This window comes from Geotrypetes seraphini, chromosome 6 (genome assembly GCF_902459505.1).
Source record: "Geotrypetes seraphini chromosome 6, aGeoSer1.1, whole genome shotgun sequence".
Lineage (NCBI taxonomy): Eukaryota > Metazoa > Chordata > Amphibia > Gymnophiona > Dermophiidae > Geotrypetes > Geotrypetes seraphini.
The window spans coordinates 42,402,126-42,424,222 of record NC_047089.1 but is presented as its reverse complement, the minus strand read 5'-3'; the positions used below and the strand labels follow the sequence as shown (position 1 = coordinate 42,424,222).

The 22,097-nt window shown below is 44.3% G+C and overlaps 1 protein-coding gene across 1 annotated transcript in view; it reads left to right on the top strand.

Moving 5' to 3' along the window:
* The window catches only part of XPO4 (exportin 4), a 237,878-nt gene that overhangs the window by 170,558 nt on the left and 45,223 nt on the right, over positions 1 to 22,097 (top strand). Inside the window, exons 15-16 of the mRNA XM_033949810.1 lie at positions 6,598 to 6,767; positions 15,379 to 15,553. Coding sequence (XP_033805701.1) covers positions 6,598 to 6,767; positions 15,379 to 15,553 — 345 coding nt within the window. The remainder of the gene's footprint in view (positions 1 to 6,597; positions 6,768 to 15,378; positions 15,554 to 22,097) is intronic.

The window sequence follows — 22,097 nt, the reverse complement described above, 5'->3', positions numbered from 1 at the left end:
TGAAAAAAGCTTTACATATGGTAAGATTAGCTCAGACACACAGATTACCCCTCCATGTTTGAGCTAATCCTACCATATGTAAAGCTTTTTTCAAGAAAGTTTACCATTTTCGAGGGATGTGTTATTTCTGACTTAAATTTATGCTTTTACTCCCCATTGTTCATACCTTATGGTATTTTTCATGTTCCCTTTGACTTTTTGACTTAGTTCACTATTTAATTGGCAGACTTTTTACAGGGAGAGGGGAGATATGATAGAGACGTTTAAATGTGTTAACAAATTATACGAGGACGCACAACATATAATATGTTGATATAATGAGTCAAAATGTTGTGTGATCGTGGCACCGAGGTACCCCCCTCTTCAAACCCAGCATGTACCCAAAAGAGGAAGAAAAAGCCTCAGACTAATGTAATAATAATAATAGCATTAATTTAGGGCATAGGACGAAGTTAATAGGCTCCAGAGTAATCTAAGAAAATACTTTTTTACAGACAGGGTGGTAGATGCATGAACAGTCTCCTGGTAGAGTTGGTGGAGCCAGAGACTTTCTAAATTCATAAGGACCTGGGATAGGCATGTGGGATCTCCTGGAGATGATGGTTACTGTGGATGGGCAGACTAGATGGGCCATCATGTTTCTATGAGTAGCGAGAAACTGCAGCCTGCAATCTTCCCTGGTTATCCGGACATTGTCAAGATACTTACGGATAATTGGGAGGCACCTGAGGATCCATTACGATGCGTTAGAGCTATATCCAGCCTCTACCTGATGGCGGATGCCTTTAACCAGCGTCTTGTGTCCCCAAAAGTAGATTCCTAGGTGACACAGGTCATTAAGCGCATTTCTCTCCCCAGTGATGGAAGGGTGTTGCTGAAGGACGTGCAGGACCATAGAGTGGATTTTGTCCTCAAACGCCTCTCTTATCTTCAACTGCCGGGCTAAAGGCGATAGCGGCAGTTTCCTTCATGGTCAGAGCTTGTCATTCTAAGCTTCGCCATGATCCTAACACTATCATGATCCAGGACTTTCCCTTTCTGATTTAGGGGGTGCATGCCTTGTATGATATCTTCAGATTGTTCAGCAAGCTCTCGGCGTATTCCATTTTGGCGCGTAGGATGTTGTAGATCTACCAGTGGTCCAGTGACTAGTTCTTCATGGTCACCCTGAGCAGGCTTCCTTTGAGAGGGCAATTGCTGTTTGGTAAAGGTCTGGATGACCTTATGGCTAGTGTGCAGGACTGTAAACCCAAGACCTTGTCAGATAATAGGCTCCAGCCCCTTAGGGATATTCCCATCAGTACTATGGGGGCTCCTCAGGGCAGCCTTCTCAATCAGCCAAACAGAGGTTCTGTGGTTCCCGGCGATGAGAAGTCGCTCAGCTTTGACCTTTAAAAACCAGTTCTGATACCATACCTCTGGCCACTCCACTGCAGGTCGAGGGGGTGGCTCTTGGCCTTCCTGGTGGAATGGAGGGCCATCACCTCCGACCACTAGATCTTGGATGTTCTTCAGGACAGCTGCAAGCTCGAATTTTCATTGGCCCCTAACAGAGCTCTTTCTGGATTTCCCAGTATGGAGGCCATAGTCCAAAGGTTGCTAGACAATGTGGCAATAAAACTTTCTGGAGCTCCAGCAGATACTCGATATATTTTATCATGCCAAAGAGAGGCTCTGAAGACTGGAGGCCAATCTTGGACCTCAAAGCGGTCAGTGCAGCCCTCAAAATTACTTGTTTCAGGATGGAAATGGTGCACTCGGTGATCGCATCAGTGGCTTCTCTGGACCTGATGGAGGCCTATCTCCATATTCCCATTTTTCCAGAGCACAGAAAGTACCTGAGGCTTCATGTTCTGCAGCAGCATTACCAGTTTGCAGCGCTATCCTTTGGGTTGACGACGACGACACCCAGAACCTTCACCTGAGTTCTAGTCCACCCGAATCTGGACGACTGGTTAATCCGGGCTCTGACAGAATCCAAGAAGTGTCTGGCAGTTCGCCAAGTAGTCGGACTGGTTCAGTGCCTAGGCTGGGTCATCAACTTCCACAAGAACCACCTAGAGCTGATGCAGGACATGGAGTACCTGGGGGTTTGTTTTGCCATGGGTCTGAACAAGGTGTTTCTGCCTGTTTCCCACCAGGAGAATCTTTGCCACTTAATCCAGGCCTTTCTGGAATCTCTGGTCCTGACTGCCTGGAAGTACCTTCAGGTCCTGGGATCTATGATGGCAATAATCGATGTGGTTCCATGGGCCCAGGCCCACCTGCTCCTGCTGCAGGATGTGCTTATTTTCCACTAGGATCTGTTGCATGCCCAGCTCCCCTGGACAGCGGAGACTCAAAACAGTCTAACCTGGAGGATGTGTCCTCTTTCCTTGTCCAGGGGTCTTCCCCTCTAGATCTATGATTGGGTGGTCCTGACGACAGATGTCAGCCTTTTCAGCTGGGGTGATCTTTGCCTGGATAGTCCCGTTCAAGGCTGCTGGTTTCTCTCCAAGACAAAGTGATCAATCAATCCCTTGAGCTTCGGGCAATCCAGCTGGCTCTCCTCCAATTCGAGCAACTTCTCCGGAATTGGGCCATGCGTGTCTTTGCAGACAATGCCACAACAATGGCTCATGTCAGTTGCCAAGGGGAATCACCTTCGCCTAAGCAGTAGCAGCAACAGATTCTGATCCAGAATTATCTTTGCAAGATTTTTGGAAAGATTACAATATTTGAAAATGTATCAAAAATACTACTACTGCATGTGAGGCTGTGACAAAGAAATGCATGAATGGAATCTGGAAAAGGTGTTAAGCATTGTTAATAAAGATTTGAAAGTGAACTTTAAATGATTACAGAAAATATAGTAAACTGATGCAAGATCTTTCTTTGGATTGTGAAGTGGATGATGTTGAGGAATTGTTAGAGTTTAGAAGCCAGCTGTCTTTGTACACGTAGGTACCAGTGACATAGGAAAATGTGGGAGGGAGGTTCTAGAAGCCAAATTTAGGCTCTTAGGTAGAAAGCTGAAATCCAGATTCTCCATGGTAGCATTTTCAGAAATGCTTCTATTTCCACACGCAGGACCCAAGAGACAGGCAGAGCTCCGAAGTCTCAATGCGTGGTTGAGATGATGGTGCAGGGATGAGGGATTTAGATTTGTTAGGAACTGGGCAACCTTCTGGGAAAGGGTGAGCTTGTTACGAAAGGATGGACTCCACCTTAACTGAAATGGAACCAGGCTGCTGGCGTTAACATTTAAAAAGAAGAGAAAGCAGCTTTTAAACTGAGATGCGGGGGAAACCGACAGTCGCTCGGGAGCGGATGGTTCGGTGTGAGGTATCCTTGAATGATACTATTGAAACAGGATTTTTAGGGAGTTCCAGTAGAGAGGTTTCAATAATGGTGAAAGAAAGTCAGGAGTGTTTAAGGCAGAGTAAATTTTCCCTTTTTTCTCAGCAACCTGTATTTACAAGGAAAAACCACAATTTGATGTGTTTGTATACAAATACTAGAAGCCTAAAAAAATAAAATAGAAGAGTTCAGAGTATATTGCACTGAATAATGAGGTAGATATAATAGGCATCTCAGAGACCTGGTGGAAGGAGGACAATCAATGGGACACCGTATTACCTGGGTACAAATAATATCAGAAGGATAGAGTAGATCAAATTGGGGGTGGGGGGTGTTGTGCTATATGTTAGAGAGGAAATTAAATCAAATCAAATAAACCTTCTGTATGACATAGATAGCAGTGTGGAATCCATATGGATAGAAATTCCATGTGTGAAGGGAAGGAATATAAAGGTAGGGTTATACTACTGTCTCCCGGACAAAATGATGTGGAAGAACTGAAAGAAATCTCGGTGAATCTGGAAGATGTGCTAAGTCAAATCGACAAGTTAAAAAGTGATAAATCTCCTGGACCGGATGGTATACATCACAGGGTACTAAAAGAACTCAAACATGAAATTGCTGACCTGCTGTTAATGATCTTTAACCTGTCGCTAAAATCATCTGTAATACCTGAAGATTGGAGGGTGGCCAATGTTACACTGATTTTTTAAAAGGGTTTGAGGGAAGATTTGGGAAATTACAGACTGGTAAGCCTGACTTCAGTGCTGGCTGAAAAAGCAAACAGGATGCCAGGAATTATTAAAAAAGGAATGGTTAAAAAGACTAAAAATGTTATAATGCCCCTGTATCGCTCCATGGGGCGATCTCACCTGGAGTATTACATTCAATTCCGGTCTCCTTATCTAAAGAAAGTTATAGCGGCACTAGAAAAGGTTCAAAGAAGAGCAACCAAGATGATAAAGGGGACTTAACTTCTTTCGTATGAGGAAAAGGTCTCTTCATCTTGAAAAAGAGAAAGTTGAAGGGAGATATGATTGAAATCTACAAAATCCTGACTGGAGTAGAACAGGTCAAGTGAATTGATTTTTCACTCCATCAAAAATTACAAAGACTAGGGAACACTATGAAGTTACAGGAAAATACTTCCAGAGGTTGTGGTAAGAGCGGATAGCGTAGCTGGTTTTAAGAAAGGTTTGGACAATTTCCTGGAAGAAAAGTCCATAGTCTGTTATTGAGACAGACATGGGACAAGCCACTGCTTGCCCTGGATCGGTAGCATGGAATGTTGCTACTCCTTGGGTTTTGGCCAGGTATTAGGGACCTGGATTGGCCACCATGAGAACGGGCTACTAGGCCTGATGGACCATTGATCTGACCCAGTAAGGCTATTCTTATGTTCTTAAGAATCTGTAGAATTTAAGAATGAAGAACTAATTTCCTCAGAAGAAGGAAGAATAGTGGAAGAAAAAAGGAGGAACAAATTTGAAGAAACAAGGAGGAATCAGAAAGGAAATTCACCACTAAGGGGTTATCAGAAAGAAAGTTTATCTCAACTACATAAACTTCATGCACATTTTGAGGGAATGGACCCAAATATTGAATGTTTACAAGGATTGAGCAAATCATACAAGATGCTTTTTGTGCCTATTGTGAAATTTACAAGGACAATTAGGAACAAACAACTCAGACAAAGCTCAACATATTTGAATAAAATTCCTTCTCCTGCTACTTTGGAGGCTGACCTGGATGACAACATTGATGATCCACAACTGAGCACAGTCAATTAAAGATTTTGTATGCTTTGTGTTTTATCTACACAATGTCTAAAGAAAGATAATAAAAATAGTTAACTAAGAAAAGGATTGAATATGAGTATTTATATGACATGTAGAGAGATGATGATAAAGGGTATAAAAATACTTGTTTTTAAAAAGTAAAAATATTTTAAAAAAATTATCCGACTTAAATCCAAATCATTTTACGACCAGTCGGTCAAAGCTGAACATGGTCATAAGTCAATGACTACCTGTATATGTTTATATATGTGTATAGATATAGATGTATGTATATATTTGTATATTATATATAATATAATACATAAGAGGTTCCTGTTTGGGCCTTTGAGAAGCGATTTGTTTTACATTGTGTATATTTTGCTTCTTATGTTTGATATATATTGCCTTTTCTTTGTAATGTTGACTTGAGCTTCCAATAAGACCTCTAAAATTATTATTATTACTAGTATTTAAGCCCATTACATTAATGGGTGCTAGAAAAGCCTCCTTTCCTCACATGTCCCTTATTTTCAGCCCCAGCTCCAGCTCGAAACCCATTTCCGCCCCCCAGCCCCCTTCTCCGATCTTTTCCCTTTCAGCCTCAGCCCCCTTTTCTCACCAGCAGCATTTCTCTCCCCACCCCACTTCCCTGTACAGTAGCAGCATACCCTCCCTCTCCATTTCCCTGTGCAGCATTTCCCTCACCACCCCACTTCCCTGTGAAGCAGCACCTCTTCTGTGCTCCCCTGTCCCTCTTCCCTGCTTCCATAGTCCAGCAGCACCTCTTTCATGCTTCCCCTGTCCCTAGAAGACAAACTCACCGAGCACGTCCACCGTCTGGTGCCGGGCCACGAAGCAAGCGTCGTCCCCGTAGCACATGCCATCTGCGGAAGAGGAGCAGAGCGCGGGGAAGAGGGAGGGTGAGCCTGTTAGAGCCGGTTCCTGCACTTCTGCCGTGAGGTGAGCCAACCCACCGCCGTCTTCTGGACGCAGTAGCTGGGGAGCCAGGCCCCCTACGCCCACGCTCCATTAATATTCAGATGCCATCTCTCTGTCTCGCAGTGGGCTTGCCGGCTCCGGCCAGACAAAGTTCATTTTTTAGTTCAAAGCCGACGCTGCGTTTCCTCTCTCGATCCCCGCCAGAGTCGGAAGTCTTCTCCGACTGGTGAGGTTCGATAGAGGAGCTGCGGCGGGGGCTTTGAACAAAAAAATGAACTTTGTGTGGCCAGAGCCGGCAAGCCCGCTGCGAGACAGAGAGATGCGCTGTAAGCGCGCATGCGCACTCTGTCGGCCACGGAACTACAGATCAGGCAACACGGCATCAAGAGTGCGAATGCGCGCTTAGCGTTTTATTATTATAGATTATTTTAAAAAGCAGCTGTTTTCCTTTTTGGCACAGTATATTTACTTAACATGACAGAAACCTGGTACTACTGGAGCTTTAGATATTAACAAGTATTTTCAATGTTTTTTCTTCAAGATAAGCCTGCCATTTAACACAGCTTTTGGTGCTGATACTGAAGGCTCCCAATGGATTATAGGTTACCTTTTAGAAAAAGTCGTCAGCAACCTGTCTGTATGGAGCTCGGAGCCGGACCTAGCAACTGACACTGTACAATTGTTAGTAACGCTGGTTGAGAGGAGAGAAAGGTAAGTATTAGGCTTCTATTGCTCTGTATTTCTCATTTTGCATCTTTGTCTATAGGTAGAAATCTAGAGGCAGTTGCAGAGTACTTGTTTGCATCATTAAAGCAGGAACTCACTTATTAATCAAAGTGCAGTGGTCTGTTAGTGTGCTTTTACCTTTAAGCTTTATTTCCATATTGTCTATGCCAGCTTTGCACTGTACAGTACGTATTGCCATAAATGAGAGAAATTTTGAAATCTAAATTAATATCTAAAGCAATCTTTTCTTTCTTTATCCATGATTTCTAACTCTTTAAATGTGATACCGTGGCTTATTGTATATTATAGATATACTCTACTGTATAAATCTTCAAAAAATTTCATAATTTATGGCTGTAAAATTCTAAGTGCCATTCTGTAGAATCTTATCTTTAAGCTATTGCTAAAAATGAGGGCTCTTGCATGTAGTGGACTGTAGTTTTACAACATTCAGGGCTAGCTCAAGTGTATCTGATACCCTAGGTGAACCACCCAAAGGGTAGTTCCAGTTCAACAGATGTAGAGGTCCTGAACAACTGGGCAGTCACCCCCGAACTGCGTGCTTCTTGCAGAAGGCATCAATCATTTTATCCGCTCTGCCTCCTTTCCCAGATGACTATGCTGTAACTCCTCAGTTTTTCCCTTCTGCAAGTGTTCAGAAGGTATCTGATCTGCTCTGACTTCTTTGTTTTTAGGTTTTTGTTCCTGGAGTTTGAGGCTTTCAGTGCTGCAGGAGTTCCCAGTGCTCCTGGGACAGATCTGCCTTTGAGAAGACACAGATTCTAAGTGAAGAAGTCTGTAGCTGGCAGGCTTCTCTGGTTTCAGAGTACTTTACTAGCCAGTCTGCTCTAGCAGTTGAGGATGCTAGGGGACCATTTCTTTTGTAGTGAGGCTCGCCCCAGACTTTGTCTGGGCCTTGAGTGCAGACTGAGAGGCCCTGAGTCGGTCTGGAGTGGGATCCAACTGCACCCCCCCAGCATAGTGGGGGTTGAGGTCTCAGCCCACCTTTTCAGGTTTGGCTGGCAGCCCAAAGAAGCAAGCACCTGGATTCCATGCTTGCCTGAGGCAGAAAGTCTTCTCATTCATAGCTGCAGTGGCAACTCAGGCTATTGCAGCCTATGGGGAAAATCAGAGGAAGGGGGGTCTGAAAAGTACAAATTTTAAGGTTTATGGGGTCAGATTGGGTGTTCCCTACTTCTAAAAACCTCTTCCCTGAATGTTTTTAGTTTTTATATAGCTCTCCGGGCTGTTTTTAGTGCCAAATCGCTATTGTGGTGGCCATCTTGGATTTCCTGAATTAAAAAGCCCCTATCTGCCTTAATATCCCTTGATTTTGTGATAATTCAGTATAGATGAACTCCTCAAACACTGATACAACGGATTCATGCCAGATTTGCAGTGGATGGCTAGCTGGGGGTGAGGTATGACTATGCAAACCAAGAACAGGGAAATTAGGTGTCACAAGCAGATTTGCTAAAAACCCTCACGGGAAAGATGTCAATCTATTTACCATCTTGGTCTTTGTGTTCTGAGAATTCAGCATTATTAAAAACAAATGCTAATCCAAAATATGTTGAGACCAGTAAAATAGTCTTTTGCTGTGCGGGGGTCAAACTATGGAATTCACTTGGTCAATTTTTAAAATGTTATGACAAGGGTAATTTTAGAAAACTATTAAAAACATAAGAACATAAGAACATAAGCAATGCCTCTTCTGGGTCAGACCTGAGGTCCATCATGCCCTGCTCACGCGGTGTCCCAACGGGTCCAGGACCTGTGTAGTAATCCTCTATTTATACCCTTCTATTCCCTTTTTCAGCAGGAAATTGTCCAATCCTTTCTTAAACCCTAGTACCGTACTCTGCATTATAATGTCCTCTGGAAGCGCATTCCAGGTGTCCACCACCCGTTGGGTAAAGAAGAACTTCCTGGCATTTGTATTGAATCTGTCCCCTTTCAACTTTTCTGAATGACCTCTTGTTCTTTTATTATTTGTTAATGCATTTTTCTGGGAACTGATCTTTGCAATTGTTCTTTTCATGGACACTTTACATGTTTTTCCGATGATTATATGTTAATGTTTGATTTTATTTGTCTTACTGAATTATGTATGTAATGATATGTAAACCATTTAGGTTTAAACAGTATGTAAATTTTTTAAATAAATAAATAAAATATAGTAGGCTTGGCAGAGAATTATAGGCTTATAGAAATAATATATGCAAAGGGCAGTAGATGTATAAAATGTATAGCACAGGAGGGGGAAGGTTGAGTGACATTCTAACCCTCATTTGCTAGCCTGAGGTCATAGAACTCACTCCCCTGTTATTGCTTATTGGATTACTAATCATTGAATTAGTTCTTGTTTTTGTATATTTTTTTGACTGCATTGATTTTTATTGATACAATAAAACATTTGGATTTGAAAAACTATAATAGGGCACTAGTGGTTATTCCTGTGAAGGGCTTCAGTAGCCAGATCTTCAAGTATCAATATGCATGGTCCCATCCTTCTTGCCAAATGTCATTTCATCCTTCCATGTTAACAAAGGTTTCTCTGTCTGCCTTCAATCCAACGGGGTCCAAGAAGGACGATAGGATTTTGCAGGTGCTGGATGTCAGGAGAATCCTTCTCAGGTATCTTGAGGAGACCAATGAATTTCGTATGACTGATCATCTGTATTGACAAATTCAAGCCAGCAGGCAAGGCTGGCTTCTAAAGCCTCCATCTCAAGATGGATTCATCTGGCCATATCTGCAGCATATCTGGAGCATATCTGCAGCATATCAGGAGTGGAAAATAATCTCCGATTTCATTGAAGGCACATACTACTAGGAGTGTGGCAACTTCCTGGGCAGAGTCCCGGGTAATTCTGCCTGAAGAAGTTTGTAGGGCGGTGACGTGCTCCTCCCTATACACTTTTTTACAAATTTTTACAGGATGAATGTAGCAGCTCGCCTGGACATAGCTTTTGAGTCCTCAGTGCTGCCAGCAGGCTCGTCTGTCCCACCCTGGACTCTAGGGACTGCTTAGGTACATCCCAGCTGTTCAAGACCTCTATACTCATTGCACTGAAAAGAAAGATTAGATTCTTACCTTGATAATCTTCTTTTCTTTAGAGGGTATAGAGGTCCTGAAATCCACCAGTCAGTTGTTACGTCATCTGCTTTTGGGGTTCCAAGATATGTACTGCAATATAATAGACTGACTGCCTCAGTCAGATATGTCTTAACACATGTTTGTATCCCCCTATCAAGCAGGGTTGCACAGTGATAAGGTTTCTTTAATTCAAGAGCCTAGTAAAAATTTGTAAGAACTCCTTAATTGTTAGTGCAGGTTGCGCTCAGATAGGTGGCCGTTTTATTCCACCTTGTGTTTTTTCATTCAAATGTTTAATTCATGTGGTTTTGCATGGTATTTACAGAGCAGAACAAAACCATTGTTAACCGGAGAGTTTTCCCAAGCCCCTCCTTTTGTGTATTTTGCTTATATACTGATATTCAATTTCTTTGGTACAAACTGAGGAGCTGCAGCATAGCCCTCTGGGGAAGGAGGTGGAGCCGAGAAAATGATCGATTGCCTTCTGCAAGGAACGTGTGATTTAAGGGTGACTATCCAGCTGTTCAGGACCTCTACACTCATCTATAGGAAAAATTATCGAGGTAAGAACCAAATATTTATTTTAAGCCCAGTTTCCCTACCACCAATGTCTAGCATCTCTCCTTCCCTTCCCCTCCATAGTCCAGTATCTCCCTCTTCCCCTACCAGCATCTTGGCATCCCTCTGGGACAACAGTCAGTTTGTTTAATGATCCCTCATCATTGCCAAAGTGGAACCTTGAGCATTTGCTCAAGGCCCATTGGGTCCCATATGCAGTTCAAAGGGGGAACCAGCAGGCCTTACTGGCAGCAATAGGACTGTTTTTAGACAAGCTGATGACTGCCTTACTGCTGTTTCCAAAATTATGCCACCTTAGGCAGATGCTTAGTGAACGAGGCTGGCCCTGCACACACCATGAAGTGGAATGGGATTATTTTGTAAATCCTTAGTCATGTCCTTGCTCATATATAGCCTATCTAAAGGGAAGAACATTATACTGTGTTTGAAATAGGAAAATTTACCCTATATAAAGCACAGATAAAGCCATGGTTTAAAAAGTGAAAATTTGATCCAAGCAAAATAACTGAAACAAGTGATTTTAGGTCTATGGTGGTGTGTGCTGGATTACATTTATAACTCAACACACAGCTGCAATTGTCAATGATCCTGATATTTTTAATAGTTTTCTTCCTCTTGCGTTCAAAACATTTTATAAATATGTAACCCTCTATTTTCCTGAATGCTGGCAGAGGGCATGCAAAGTTTAGTAAGTGTGTATTTTGAGGACCCAAAGCAGGAGCCAACTTTCACAGCTGAACTCCCAAGCAAGCATGCATGCATCAAAATTTTTTTTTGTTCTCTCTCTCTCTCTTTCACTCTCTCTAATAAACTGTAGACCACATCAGAGGGATTGTTGAATAACTTGAATCTTTACTACTTCTTAGTTAAATTCAGAAGAAGCAATATCCTTAAACAGCAACAGTTTCATAAACAACTCCAACAGAATGCTACAGATCTCCAGAATCAGATGTGCTTGACCCTAAAGGTTATAGATCTTCCATGTTGGAAGCATCATATAGTATAGTCCCAAAACAGGTCTATTGGTCTGGAGTAGACCTGGCTTGTAGACTTAATAGACATGATCAGTTGGTTCTGGGTTTTCCAAAAGACTCTTGCCAGAACCAGGGCTTAAGACTCCTGGAGTGAGGTCATAATCGCCACCCTTCAAGCAGTCCCAAGGTTGGTCTGGGTTCTGGAAACTACTAGAAATCTGTGACAGTTCCAGAGGTGCCTCAGTCTGTGGCCTGCCCCTGGTCCTTGTGGAAACCCAAGTGCAGAGAGCTTTGTATAAAAACACAGTTCAGAAGTTCACTCCTTCACTTCCTATTACTACTCCTCACTTGCTGTGGAACAAAGCACAAATCATGTTATCTGAAACCACAGCATATAGCTTGCCAATGCACTTGGCTGTCATAGATATGACACATGCACAACTCCCTCACTCTCAAAAAGCACATATCCACCTAGTGCTACAAATATATATATAATATATATATATTATTTAAGATATATATATATATATATATATCTTAAATAATAAAATGCTAGCCGCGCATGCGCACTTGCCTCGCGTGTTCCCTGTTCCCTTTTCTGTTGGGATGTGGCAAGACAAGTGCGCATGCACGATTATTACGTCACTGGCGGAGAGCAGCGAATGCAGGAAGCGGAGTGGCCAGGTAAACAAAAAAAACAAACAACCGAGCGAGCCGGGCCGCTGATAAAGCGCGGGAGGCCTGGCCCGGGCTGCGGACGGGTAAGGAGCTGGGGCAGTGAGCCTTCCCTGTGGCTGAAATGGAGCCGGGCCACCCTCCGCGACAGACCACAGGAGTCAGAGTCCTTTTCCGATCACCCCCCTTCCCGCGGACCTGACTACCTTGGCGATTCAAGCAGCGTGTGCAGCAGTCTTCACACGCTGCTTCGGGCCCTTCTACTTCCCTGATTTGCTCTGCCAGACGTGCCAGAGTAAATCAGGGCAGTAGAAGGACCCGAAGCAGCGTGTGAAGACTGCTGCACATGCTGCTTGAATCGCCGAGTAGGTAGTCAGGTCCGTGGGAAGGGGGGGGGGGGGCGCAAGGACTCTGGGGAAAATGGCAGACCCTGGCCCTGTACTAACTCCCGTGGACAGGGGGAGCAGGAAGGGGTGCTGATGGACAGGGGGGGGGGGAATGAAGGGAGGCCTATTGCTGGACAGAGGGAGCAGGAAGAGGTGATGATGGACAGGGGGGGGAAAAAAGGAAGGGAGGCTTATTGCTTGACAGGGGGAACAGGAAGAGGTGCTGATGGACAGGGGGGGAAAAATGAAGGGAGGCCTACTGCTGGACAGGGGGAGTAAGAAGAGGTGCTGATGGACAGGGGGGAAATGAAGGGAGGCCTACTGCTGGACAGGGGGAGCAGGAAGAGGTGCTGATGGACAGGGGGGAAATGAAGGGAGGCCTACTGCTGGACAGAGGGAGCAGGAAGAGGTGATGATGGACGGGGGTGAAAGGAATGGAGGCCTATTGTTGGACAGGGGGAGCAGGAAGAGGTGCTGATGGACATGGGGGGGAAATGAAGGGAGGTCTACTGCTGGACAGAGGGAGCAGGAAGAGGTGATGATGGACACGGGGAAAAAATGAAGGGAGGCTTACTGCTGGACAGGGGGAGCAGGACGAGGTGCTGATGGACAGGGGGGAGGTAAAACAAAGGGAGAAGGGCTGCTGCTGGATAAGGGGAGCAGTGAAAGGGTGGTGGTGGACACGGGAGGTAAAAATAAGGGAGAATGGACAGGAAAAAGCAGCTAAGGAGACAGAGAGAGAAAGAAATAAAGACAGACACACATATATTCTAGCACCCGTTAATGTAACGGGCTATAAAGCTAGTATATGTTATATTATGACTTATCTTTATCTGCAGCGATACTTGGGAGAGGTGTCGCTGCAAATGAAGATAAGTCATAATACACTATCTATCTATATCTATATATCTATATCTATCTATCTGTCTATATATCTCTCTCTCTCTATATATATGTATATGTGTGTACCATTCTTCGCCGATTGTACCACCGTTCGCTGATTGTTCTATTTTTCTCTGTTTGTACCATTTTTCTCTGCCACCCTTTTTCTCTGTTTGTACCATTGTACCAATTTCGCTGATTGTCCAGCTTGTAAACCGCCTCGAACTACTACTACTACTACTAATAATAATAATTTTATTTCTTATATACCGCCAAAGCCATAGTAGTTCTAGGCGGTTTACAACTAAGAAGGGCTGGACAATCAGTGAAAATGGTACAATGTTACAATCAGAGAAAATTAGGTGGCAGAGAAAAAATGGTACAACAGAGAGAAAAAACAAATGGTACTATGGCTTTGGCGGTATATAAGAAATAAAATTATTATTATTATTATTAAATATATTGTTTTGAATGCAAAAGGAAGAAAAACTATTAAAATACTCACATCAATGACGATGGTAGCTATGTGTTGAGTTATTGACCCACACAGCTTTCTGAAGATCCTGATGAACAATTAAACAACTATACAAAAAAATAGTATAGATTTTCATGGGCTTCACTAATCAAGAGGAGTTTTGATATGTGATTGATATGATTTGCCTTAATATTTTCAGGGATTAAATTTATAGCACTGAGATTCCAGGCATGCTACCATATATAAACTAAGTCTACTACTTTGCTGTGTCCTCATATACAAAGCATGATTAGTGGTAATGTAATATGGAACTCATTTTCAAAAGAGAAGAGCTTCCACAAAGTGGTTGATGGATGTTTTTGTTGACAAAATGTCTGCATTGCTATTTTTGAAACCCATTTTTTAGATTTTCTATGCTATTCATATACAGTGCATCTAGGGGACATGTTTTGGGTGGGTCTAGGTTGGGCTTATGACTTGAATGTTTTTCTGCAATAATGGAACATTATAGAAAACATCCAGAGCAAAAATTAGAAATATGAAGCTAGACGTGTTTCAGTGATGAATACGTACCAAAAAGGTACCCAAGCTGACCAGATGACCAATGGAGGGATTAAGGCCCCCTTACTCCCCCACTGGTCACTTACTTAACCCAAGCACAGTACCGGGTAGAACTTTGAATTCTTGCCCAGAAATAGCTAAGAAGAAAAAATTAAAAAAATTTCAATTGAATCAGGTTGGGCAGACTGGATGGACCATTCGGGTCTTTATCTTCCGTCATCTACTATGTTACTTCTTTCCACCCATCCCAGATATGTAAAAGAAACAGTTAATTCCAGGTGTTATGGCTGGTCCTATTAGAGCAGCAAGCAAGTCCTTGGAGTAGCCTAGTGGTTGGTGCAGTGGACTATAGAGATGATGACCCAGGCCCATATCCCACTCTAACAAGTACATATATTGTATAAGGAACTTTGAGCCTACATATAGGTGACACCTGCAGACATAAGGGCTGCTGTTGTGGTGTACACTTGGGTATAGTAGGATTTTAGTGAGTTTTTGGTGGGCTTCCCATACAATGTAAGGGGGTAATGGTGAAAAGTGTACATGAGACTTTTTATATGAAATCCACTGGGGTGCTCCACTACTGTGCTGGGATGTGTGTGGCCAGTCTGCTAAGAATGCTGGCCCCCATACATCTTAATGGCGTGGCTTAATGGATAAAGACTAGCAAATTGCCATTTTCAAAACAAAAAATTAAATGTATTTCTGGTTTGAAAATGGCCATTTTCTCTACTGGATTTAAAATCGGATTTAGACAATTAAAAATGCCCCTGTATGTATAGTGCAGCGTACGTCTAGCAGCACTATAGAAATGATGATAGTAGTAGTATACGTTAGTATTATGCAGATCAGAGAGTAAGTGTGGGGGGAAGGGGAATATCGTGAGTGAACAATTAGAATGAATTAGTCTTTTATTGATATTAAAGCTGTTGGTTAAACAAAATGAAAAACATATATTTTTTAGGGCAAACTTAGTAATTCAGTGTGAAAATTGGTGGAATTTGGCCAAGCAGTTTGCAAGACGAAGCCCACCTCTTCACTTCTTGTCTAGTCCTGTGCAGAGAACATTAATGAAGGCTCTAGTTTTGGGAGGCTTTGCTCACATGGATACAGAAACAAAGCAGCAATACTGGACAGAGGTAAGAAATCTGTTGAATCAGACAAGACTAAATTTGACTTAGAGCAGGAGCTAGATCCAGCCACTGGTCATAGCAGGAAATGTGTGACACTGGTTTCCTAGATTTCCAAGTTACAAGACCTATGAATAGTGTCTATCATCCTCCAGTGAGGAGCAAGATAAATCCTCGCAAGTAGATGACATCATCTGAGAGTGTATGACACAGGAGAGTTTCCATTAGCTCTTAGAAATGTAAAGCTTTAGAGCTGGGATTGTGTATGTCCAGAACTTTGCACACAAAAATACAGTATAAGACCACCTTGGTTATAGTTTTTCTGCCAAGACGTTAAGATCAAATATCAAAGCAAATCACACAGACACACAACTATTTAAAGTTATTTAATTGTGCACTGTTATCACCACTCATTTAGATCATTCCAAATCCTTCTAAGCTGTGCTCACAATTGAATTCTTCACAGAATGATGATGAAGCTTTGAAAATGGGAGCGGACTGCTGGGCACGAAGGGCATAATGAACCACTGGTCTGACCCAGCAGCAGTTCTTATGGATTGGACTGTTTGTCATTCTAATCATAGCACACGGATTGATATTGCTCTATGCAAATAAAAAAGTATGTACATATATTAGCTTGAAAAAAATCTGTACTTATCTTGTCACATAACCCAACTGTAAACCTGATCTCCGGACTTTGGCCTCCTTTTATTAAAACTGTGCTAGCAGTTTTTAGCGCTGGGAGCCGTGCTGAATGCCTCGCGCTGCTCCCGACGCTCATAAGAACTCTATGAGCGTCAGGAGCAGCACGGCTCCCTGCGCTAAAAACTGCTATCACAGTTTAATAATAATATCTTTATTTTTATATATCGCAGTACCACAAACAGTGCAAAGTGGTTTACAATAAAAAGTGATTGCATATAGACAGCAATATTACAAAAATCAATTCAGAAATACAACAACAAGAGTATGAAATCAGACAAATTTATCAAAAAGATAAGTTTTAACTGATTTTCTAAAGTTTTGGTAAGAAAATGCATTTAAGATAAACTCACTTAGTCATTTGTTCCTTTTGCCAGCTTGAAACGATAGTGTTCTATCTGGGATCTTCTTATGTTCAAACAATTTTTATTGATGATCATTGATAGGTATAAAGAAATAACAGAACAGGATACAGAGCTACAGTCTCAACTCGTCAAAAGGACCCACAATCCAGAAACCAATGTCATCAAATACATTTAAATAACACAAGAATGCAAAACCACCCCCCTGTCCCCAACCCTAAAGGATCCCCCCATAGCAATACCAACCCTCCCCCACTCCCCAAAGAAACTGTCTGTGGCCAAACACTATAAAGTCCATCAGCTCAGAGAGGGCAGAGGAAGAGGATAAAGTGGGGAAAGAGTACCTACCGACCAAATACTCATCCCCCATATACATACACCTCAGTACCAAGATATGTACACAAACGTCCCTACACGAGGTTAACCACTCATTACTAACCCCCCTACCACTACGTACTGAGGCTATTGAAGAACCTACTCACCCTTTCTAACCCCCCTCAATTTGGAGCCCCCCCTGAAATACTCTCAGCTGTGGTGAATCACTCGCTACAAGCAGAGCCGTAAAAAAAGAGGCCCTCACACATCCAAGGTGTTTAAGATCAAGCTCCGAGCCCCGTGAGGCAAGGATTATAAGTAGGGTTCCCAGGTCTGCATGAACAAGTGCTTGTGGCTTGCCTGATGAGCTTCCCGCACCTCATAAGTTATCAGTAGATGAAATTGGTTTCTCCAATGCCAGAAGGTCAGTGGAGAGTCCTTCAGCCAATACTGCAGGAGACACTTATGGCCCACAGTATATGCCTTATAAAATAAAGAGCATCCTCCCTCTCCATACACTCGACAGCTACCTGCTTGGCCAAAGAGAGCCCCCCTAGGGGATTCATTCACCCCCACCCCCCATAACAATCCCAAGTAAAACAAGATAAAATGCCAGAACCGTCTGACCCAAGGACAGAGCCACACAACATTTTTTCCCTATTGTTTATTGGGTTAAGTCTTTATGATCTGCTTTCTATTCTCTTTATGGTTTTTCATCCTATTATTTTTGGGAAAGTAAATTGTTTACCTCATTTTCACCCCCACCCTATTAGATCTTTAGTTAAGCTTTTCAGACATTTTTTAAACTTGATATTAGTATTAGGAATTATCCCAGGACAAGCAGGCAGCATATTCTCTACATGTGGGTGACGTCACCGACGGAGCCCCCTAACGGACGTTTTCACAAGCAGACTTGCTCGAAGACCTTCAGGCTTGCAATTGGCCCGTGCATGCGTGCGTGCCCCTCCCGCCCTGCCTAGGGCATGCGTCTCCTCAGCGTGTCCTCAGTTCTCTGTTTTCCGCTGAGCCAGAAGCACTGCTCCCTTACTTCGCGCAATCTCGTCGTCCCTCTTGCACCACGGCTTATTTGGTTAGTTTCTGTTGAGTCGCTATGCTCGCGTCTTTAATTTTCTTTATTTTCATTTTTTTCAGTTCGTATATTTTTGACCGGGTTCCCGGTCTTCCTCTGGCCGCCTGGCCTCACGGGGCTGCGGCCCTCCTTTTTATTATGTCCCGGCCTCGTTCCGGATTTACTAAGTGCAACCGGGTTATCTCCATCACCGATCCTCATCGTTGGTGTGTGGAGTGCCTGGGTGCAGAGCATTATGCTGAGTCGTGTCCCTGTTGTGCGACTTTACAACCACGGGCTCTTCGTCGACGGGTGGCCAAGATTCTCCAACTCTTTGGCCCCATGGATCATGTGGGACTGGCCTCGAGCTCGGCCTCGACGCCCTCGTTGGGCGCCTTGACCTCGAAGTCCTTGGCCTCGAAGACTCCGTCGGCCTCGAAGGCTCCGGCCTCGGCCCCCTCCTGCTACTCCGGCCTCCTCTTCCCTCCTCAGGCATGCCAGCGAAGAAGCCTACCTCGGAGTCTCATGTCAGCGCCGCCTCGTCGGCGTCTTCGAGACATCAATCTAAGCGTGCCTGCTCACATAGGGAATACTCTTCCAGAAGCTCGCCCCCGAAGGAGCGCATTGCTGCACCTCCGACCCACCTACCTTTGGTCTCGGTGCCTATGTTCGAGGACATGCTTAAAGCTATTATTACCACACAGTTTTACTCGGTGGTAAGCCAACTAGTCCCGACTTTGACGCCTTTGACCTTGGTCTCGACCCAGTCTCGGTCTGACATGCCTGAGCGCCCCCTTGTCTCTTGAGGCCTCGCCCATAAGACTCGTCGGATTCCCTCGAGCGAGTCTTCCTCCCCTGAGTCACCAGTGACTTTTCGGGGCTCCAGGCCGGGGACCAGTTTTTCCCCTGCTACTGTGGCGAGGCTCACCTCTTCTAAATGGCCCCGGTCTTCCCCGTCCTGTCGGGGCAGGTTTCCGACCTCGAGACCATCCAGACACATGCTTGTCCTCGAATTGGACTCTAGTGTATGTTCCCCATCAAGGCGATTGCTGGCTTCTAAAGGGGCTGCTTCGAAGCCAGTTGGGGATTTTTCCTATACCCCGTCTTCTCTGAGGCTTCCCCAGCTATTTCCTCGGACCCCGGGGTCTTCCCCAGTCCATCTGGCACGGGGCCGTTCCTCGACGCCCCCTACATACCTTAGTCGAACCTCTTCAGTCTCCTGTTCACGGGACTCTGAGGCTCCGGCTTACTACTCCAGGGAAGTTTCTCCCTCTTTCTCGGCTGCACCCCGATCTCGATCAGTCTCCCCCGGAGGATGATTCTTCTTCTCGGACCTCCTCCTTTTCTCGTTTCATCTCTGACATTGTCAGAACTCTGCACTTGGATCTTCAGTCCAACTCCCGCTTTACCCAGGAATACCTGGTGGAAATGGGAGTTGACAATGCGCCTCGTGAGGCGCTTCGCCTTCCGTTGCATCAGGTTCTCTGGCAGACGTTTCTCCGGAACCTGGAGACACCTTATGCGGTCACAGCTATTCCCTCCAAGTTGGAGTCCCGTTACCGGACTATCTCGGTGAAAGGGTTTGAGGGTGTTCAGCTTTCCCACCAATCATAAGAACATAAGAAGTTGCCTCCGCTGGGTCAGACCAGAGGTCCATCGTGCCCAGCAGTCAGCACCCGCGGCGGCCCATCAGGTCCATGACCTGCCTGGTTTTCTAAATTTAGCCCCTTAGATCCCTTATTGTTCTAACCATACTCTTTCTGTACCCTATCTACCTCTATCTGTACCCCTCAATCCCCCTATCCTTCAGGAATTTATCCAATCCCTCTTTGAATCCCCGTAGTGTACTCTGCCCGATCACATCCTCCGGGAGGGCGTTCCATGTGTCCACAACCCTCTGAGTGAAGAAGAACCTCCTGGCATTGGTTCTAAAACTGTCCCCTTCCAGTTTCTCCGAATGCCCTCTTGTATTTGTGGTTCCCCGTAGTCTAAAGAATCTATCCTTGTCTACCTTCTCTATGCCTTTCATGATCTTGAAAGTTTCTATCAAGTCTCCTCTAAGTCTCCGCTTCTCCAGGGAAAAGAGCCCCAGCTTTTCCAGCCTGTCAGTGTATGAGCAGTCTTCCATGTCCTTTACCATCTTCGTCGCTCTTCTCTGGACCTCCTCTCAAGTATCGCCATGTCCTTCCTGAGGTGCGGCGACCAATACTGGACACAGTACTCCAGATGCGGGCGCACCATCGCACGATACAGCGGCATGATGACTTCTTTCGATCTGGTTGTGATACCCTTCTTAATGATGCCCAGCATTCTGTTTGCTTTCTTGGGAGCTACTGCACATTGTGCCGATGATTTGATTGTTGTATCCACCAGCACACCCAAGCCTTTTTCAAGATTACTTTCCCCTAGCAACACTCCCCCCATTTTGTTCTGAACATCGGATTCCTATTCCCTATATGCATGACCTTGCATTTCTCTATGTTAAAGCGCATTTGCCATTTATTTGCCCATTCTTCCAGTTTACTTAGATCTCTTTGCAGGTCTTCGCACTCCTCTGTGGTTCCAACCCTGCTGCAGAGTTTGGTGTCATCCGCAAATTTTATAACTTCAAATTTCATCCCCATTTCCAGGTCGTTTATGAATATATTGAACAGCAGGGGTCCCAGCACCAACCCCTGCGGAACACCGCTCATGACCTTCTGCCAGTCTGAGTAATGGCCCTTCACTCCAACCCTTTGCTTTCTGTCTGCCAGCCAGTGTCTGATCCATCTGTGTATATCCCCTCCCACCCCGTGGTTCTGCAGCTTCCTAAGTAGCCGCTCGTGGGGTACCTTGTCAAAGGCTTTTTGGAAGTCGAGGTAAATGATGTCCATGGGTTCCCCTTTGTCCATCCGGCTGTTTATCCCTTCAAAGAAGTGCAGTAAGTTTGTTTGGCACGATCTTCCCTTACAAAAGCCATGTTGGCTCGATTTCAGTTGTCTATTTCTTTCTATGTGTTCACTGATGCTGTCCTTTATCAGTGCTTCCATCATCTTACCCAGAACCGAAGTCAAGCTCACCGGCCTGTAGTTCCCCGGGTCACCCCTCGATCCCTTTTTAAAGATAGGTGTGACATTCGCCAGTTTCCAGTCTTCCGGTATCTCCCCAGTTTTCAAGGATAGGTTACAAATTTGTCGGAGTGTTTCTGCTATTTCGTTCCTCAGTTCTTTCAGTACCCTTGGGTGGATTCCGTCCGGGCCGGATGATTTGTCGCTTTTCAATCTATCTATCTGTTGGAGCACATCCTCCCGACTTACCTCTCTGTGCTCCAGCTTTTCATCTTGATCCCCATTTATGATCTGGTACATTGGATGTGTCTTCGCTAATGAAGACCGACGAGAAGAACCTGTTTAACCTATCAGCTACCTCTTTTTCCTCCTTTACCACTCCCTTTCTGTCCCCATCATCCAACGGTGCTACCTCCTCCCTTGCTGGTTGCTTCCCTTTCACATATCTGAAGAACACTTTAAAGTTTCTTGCTTCCCCAGCCAGCCTCTCTTCGAATTCTCGTTTTGCTTTTCTAACCACCTGGTGACATTCCTTTTGGTGTTCCTTGTGTTCCATCCGGTTTTCCTCAGTTTGGTCCTTTTTCCATTTTCGGAACGACATTTTTTTGTTACCTATCGCCTTCTTCACTTCATTTGTTATCCACACTGGGTCCTTTGTTCGATTTATTTATTTATTTATTTTTTTTTCACCCCTTCCTAAACCTGGGAATGTACATGTTTTGGGCTTCTTGCACTGTGTCCCTGAGCAGGAACCAGGCTTTCTCTACGGTCTCTGTCTTTCTTGCGCTGTTTTTGAGTTTCTTTTTCGTAACAAAAACACTTTCACCAGAGTGGAATAAATAAAGGTATAACAGTAATGAAACACAAGCAGAAACCCATCTTAACGGAGGAAAAAGCCTCAGACAGGTGCCCGCCCACCTCCACAATGGTGGAATAGCGGTGTTCGGGCGGTCACTTCACTGGCACAAAACCTCCTGTTTTGATGGTCCTAGTTTCTTTTTCACCATTTTTCTCATAGCATCGTAGTTTCCTCTCCTGAAATTGAGCGCCGTCGTTGT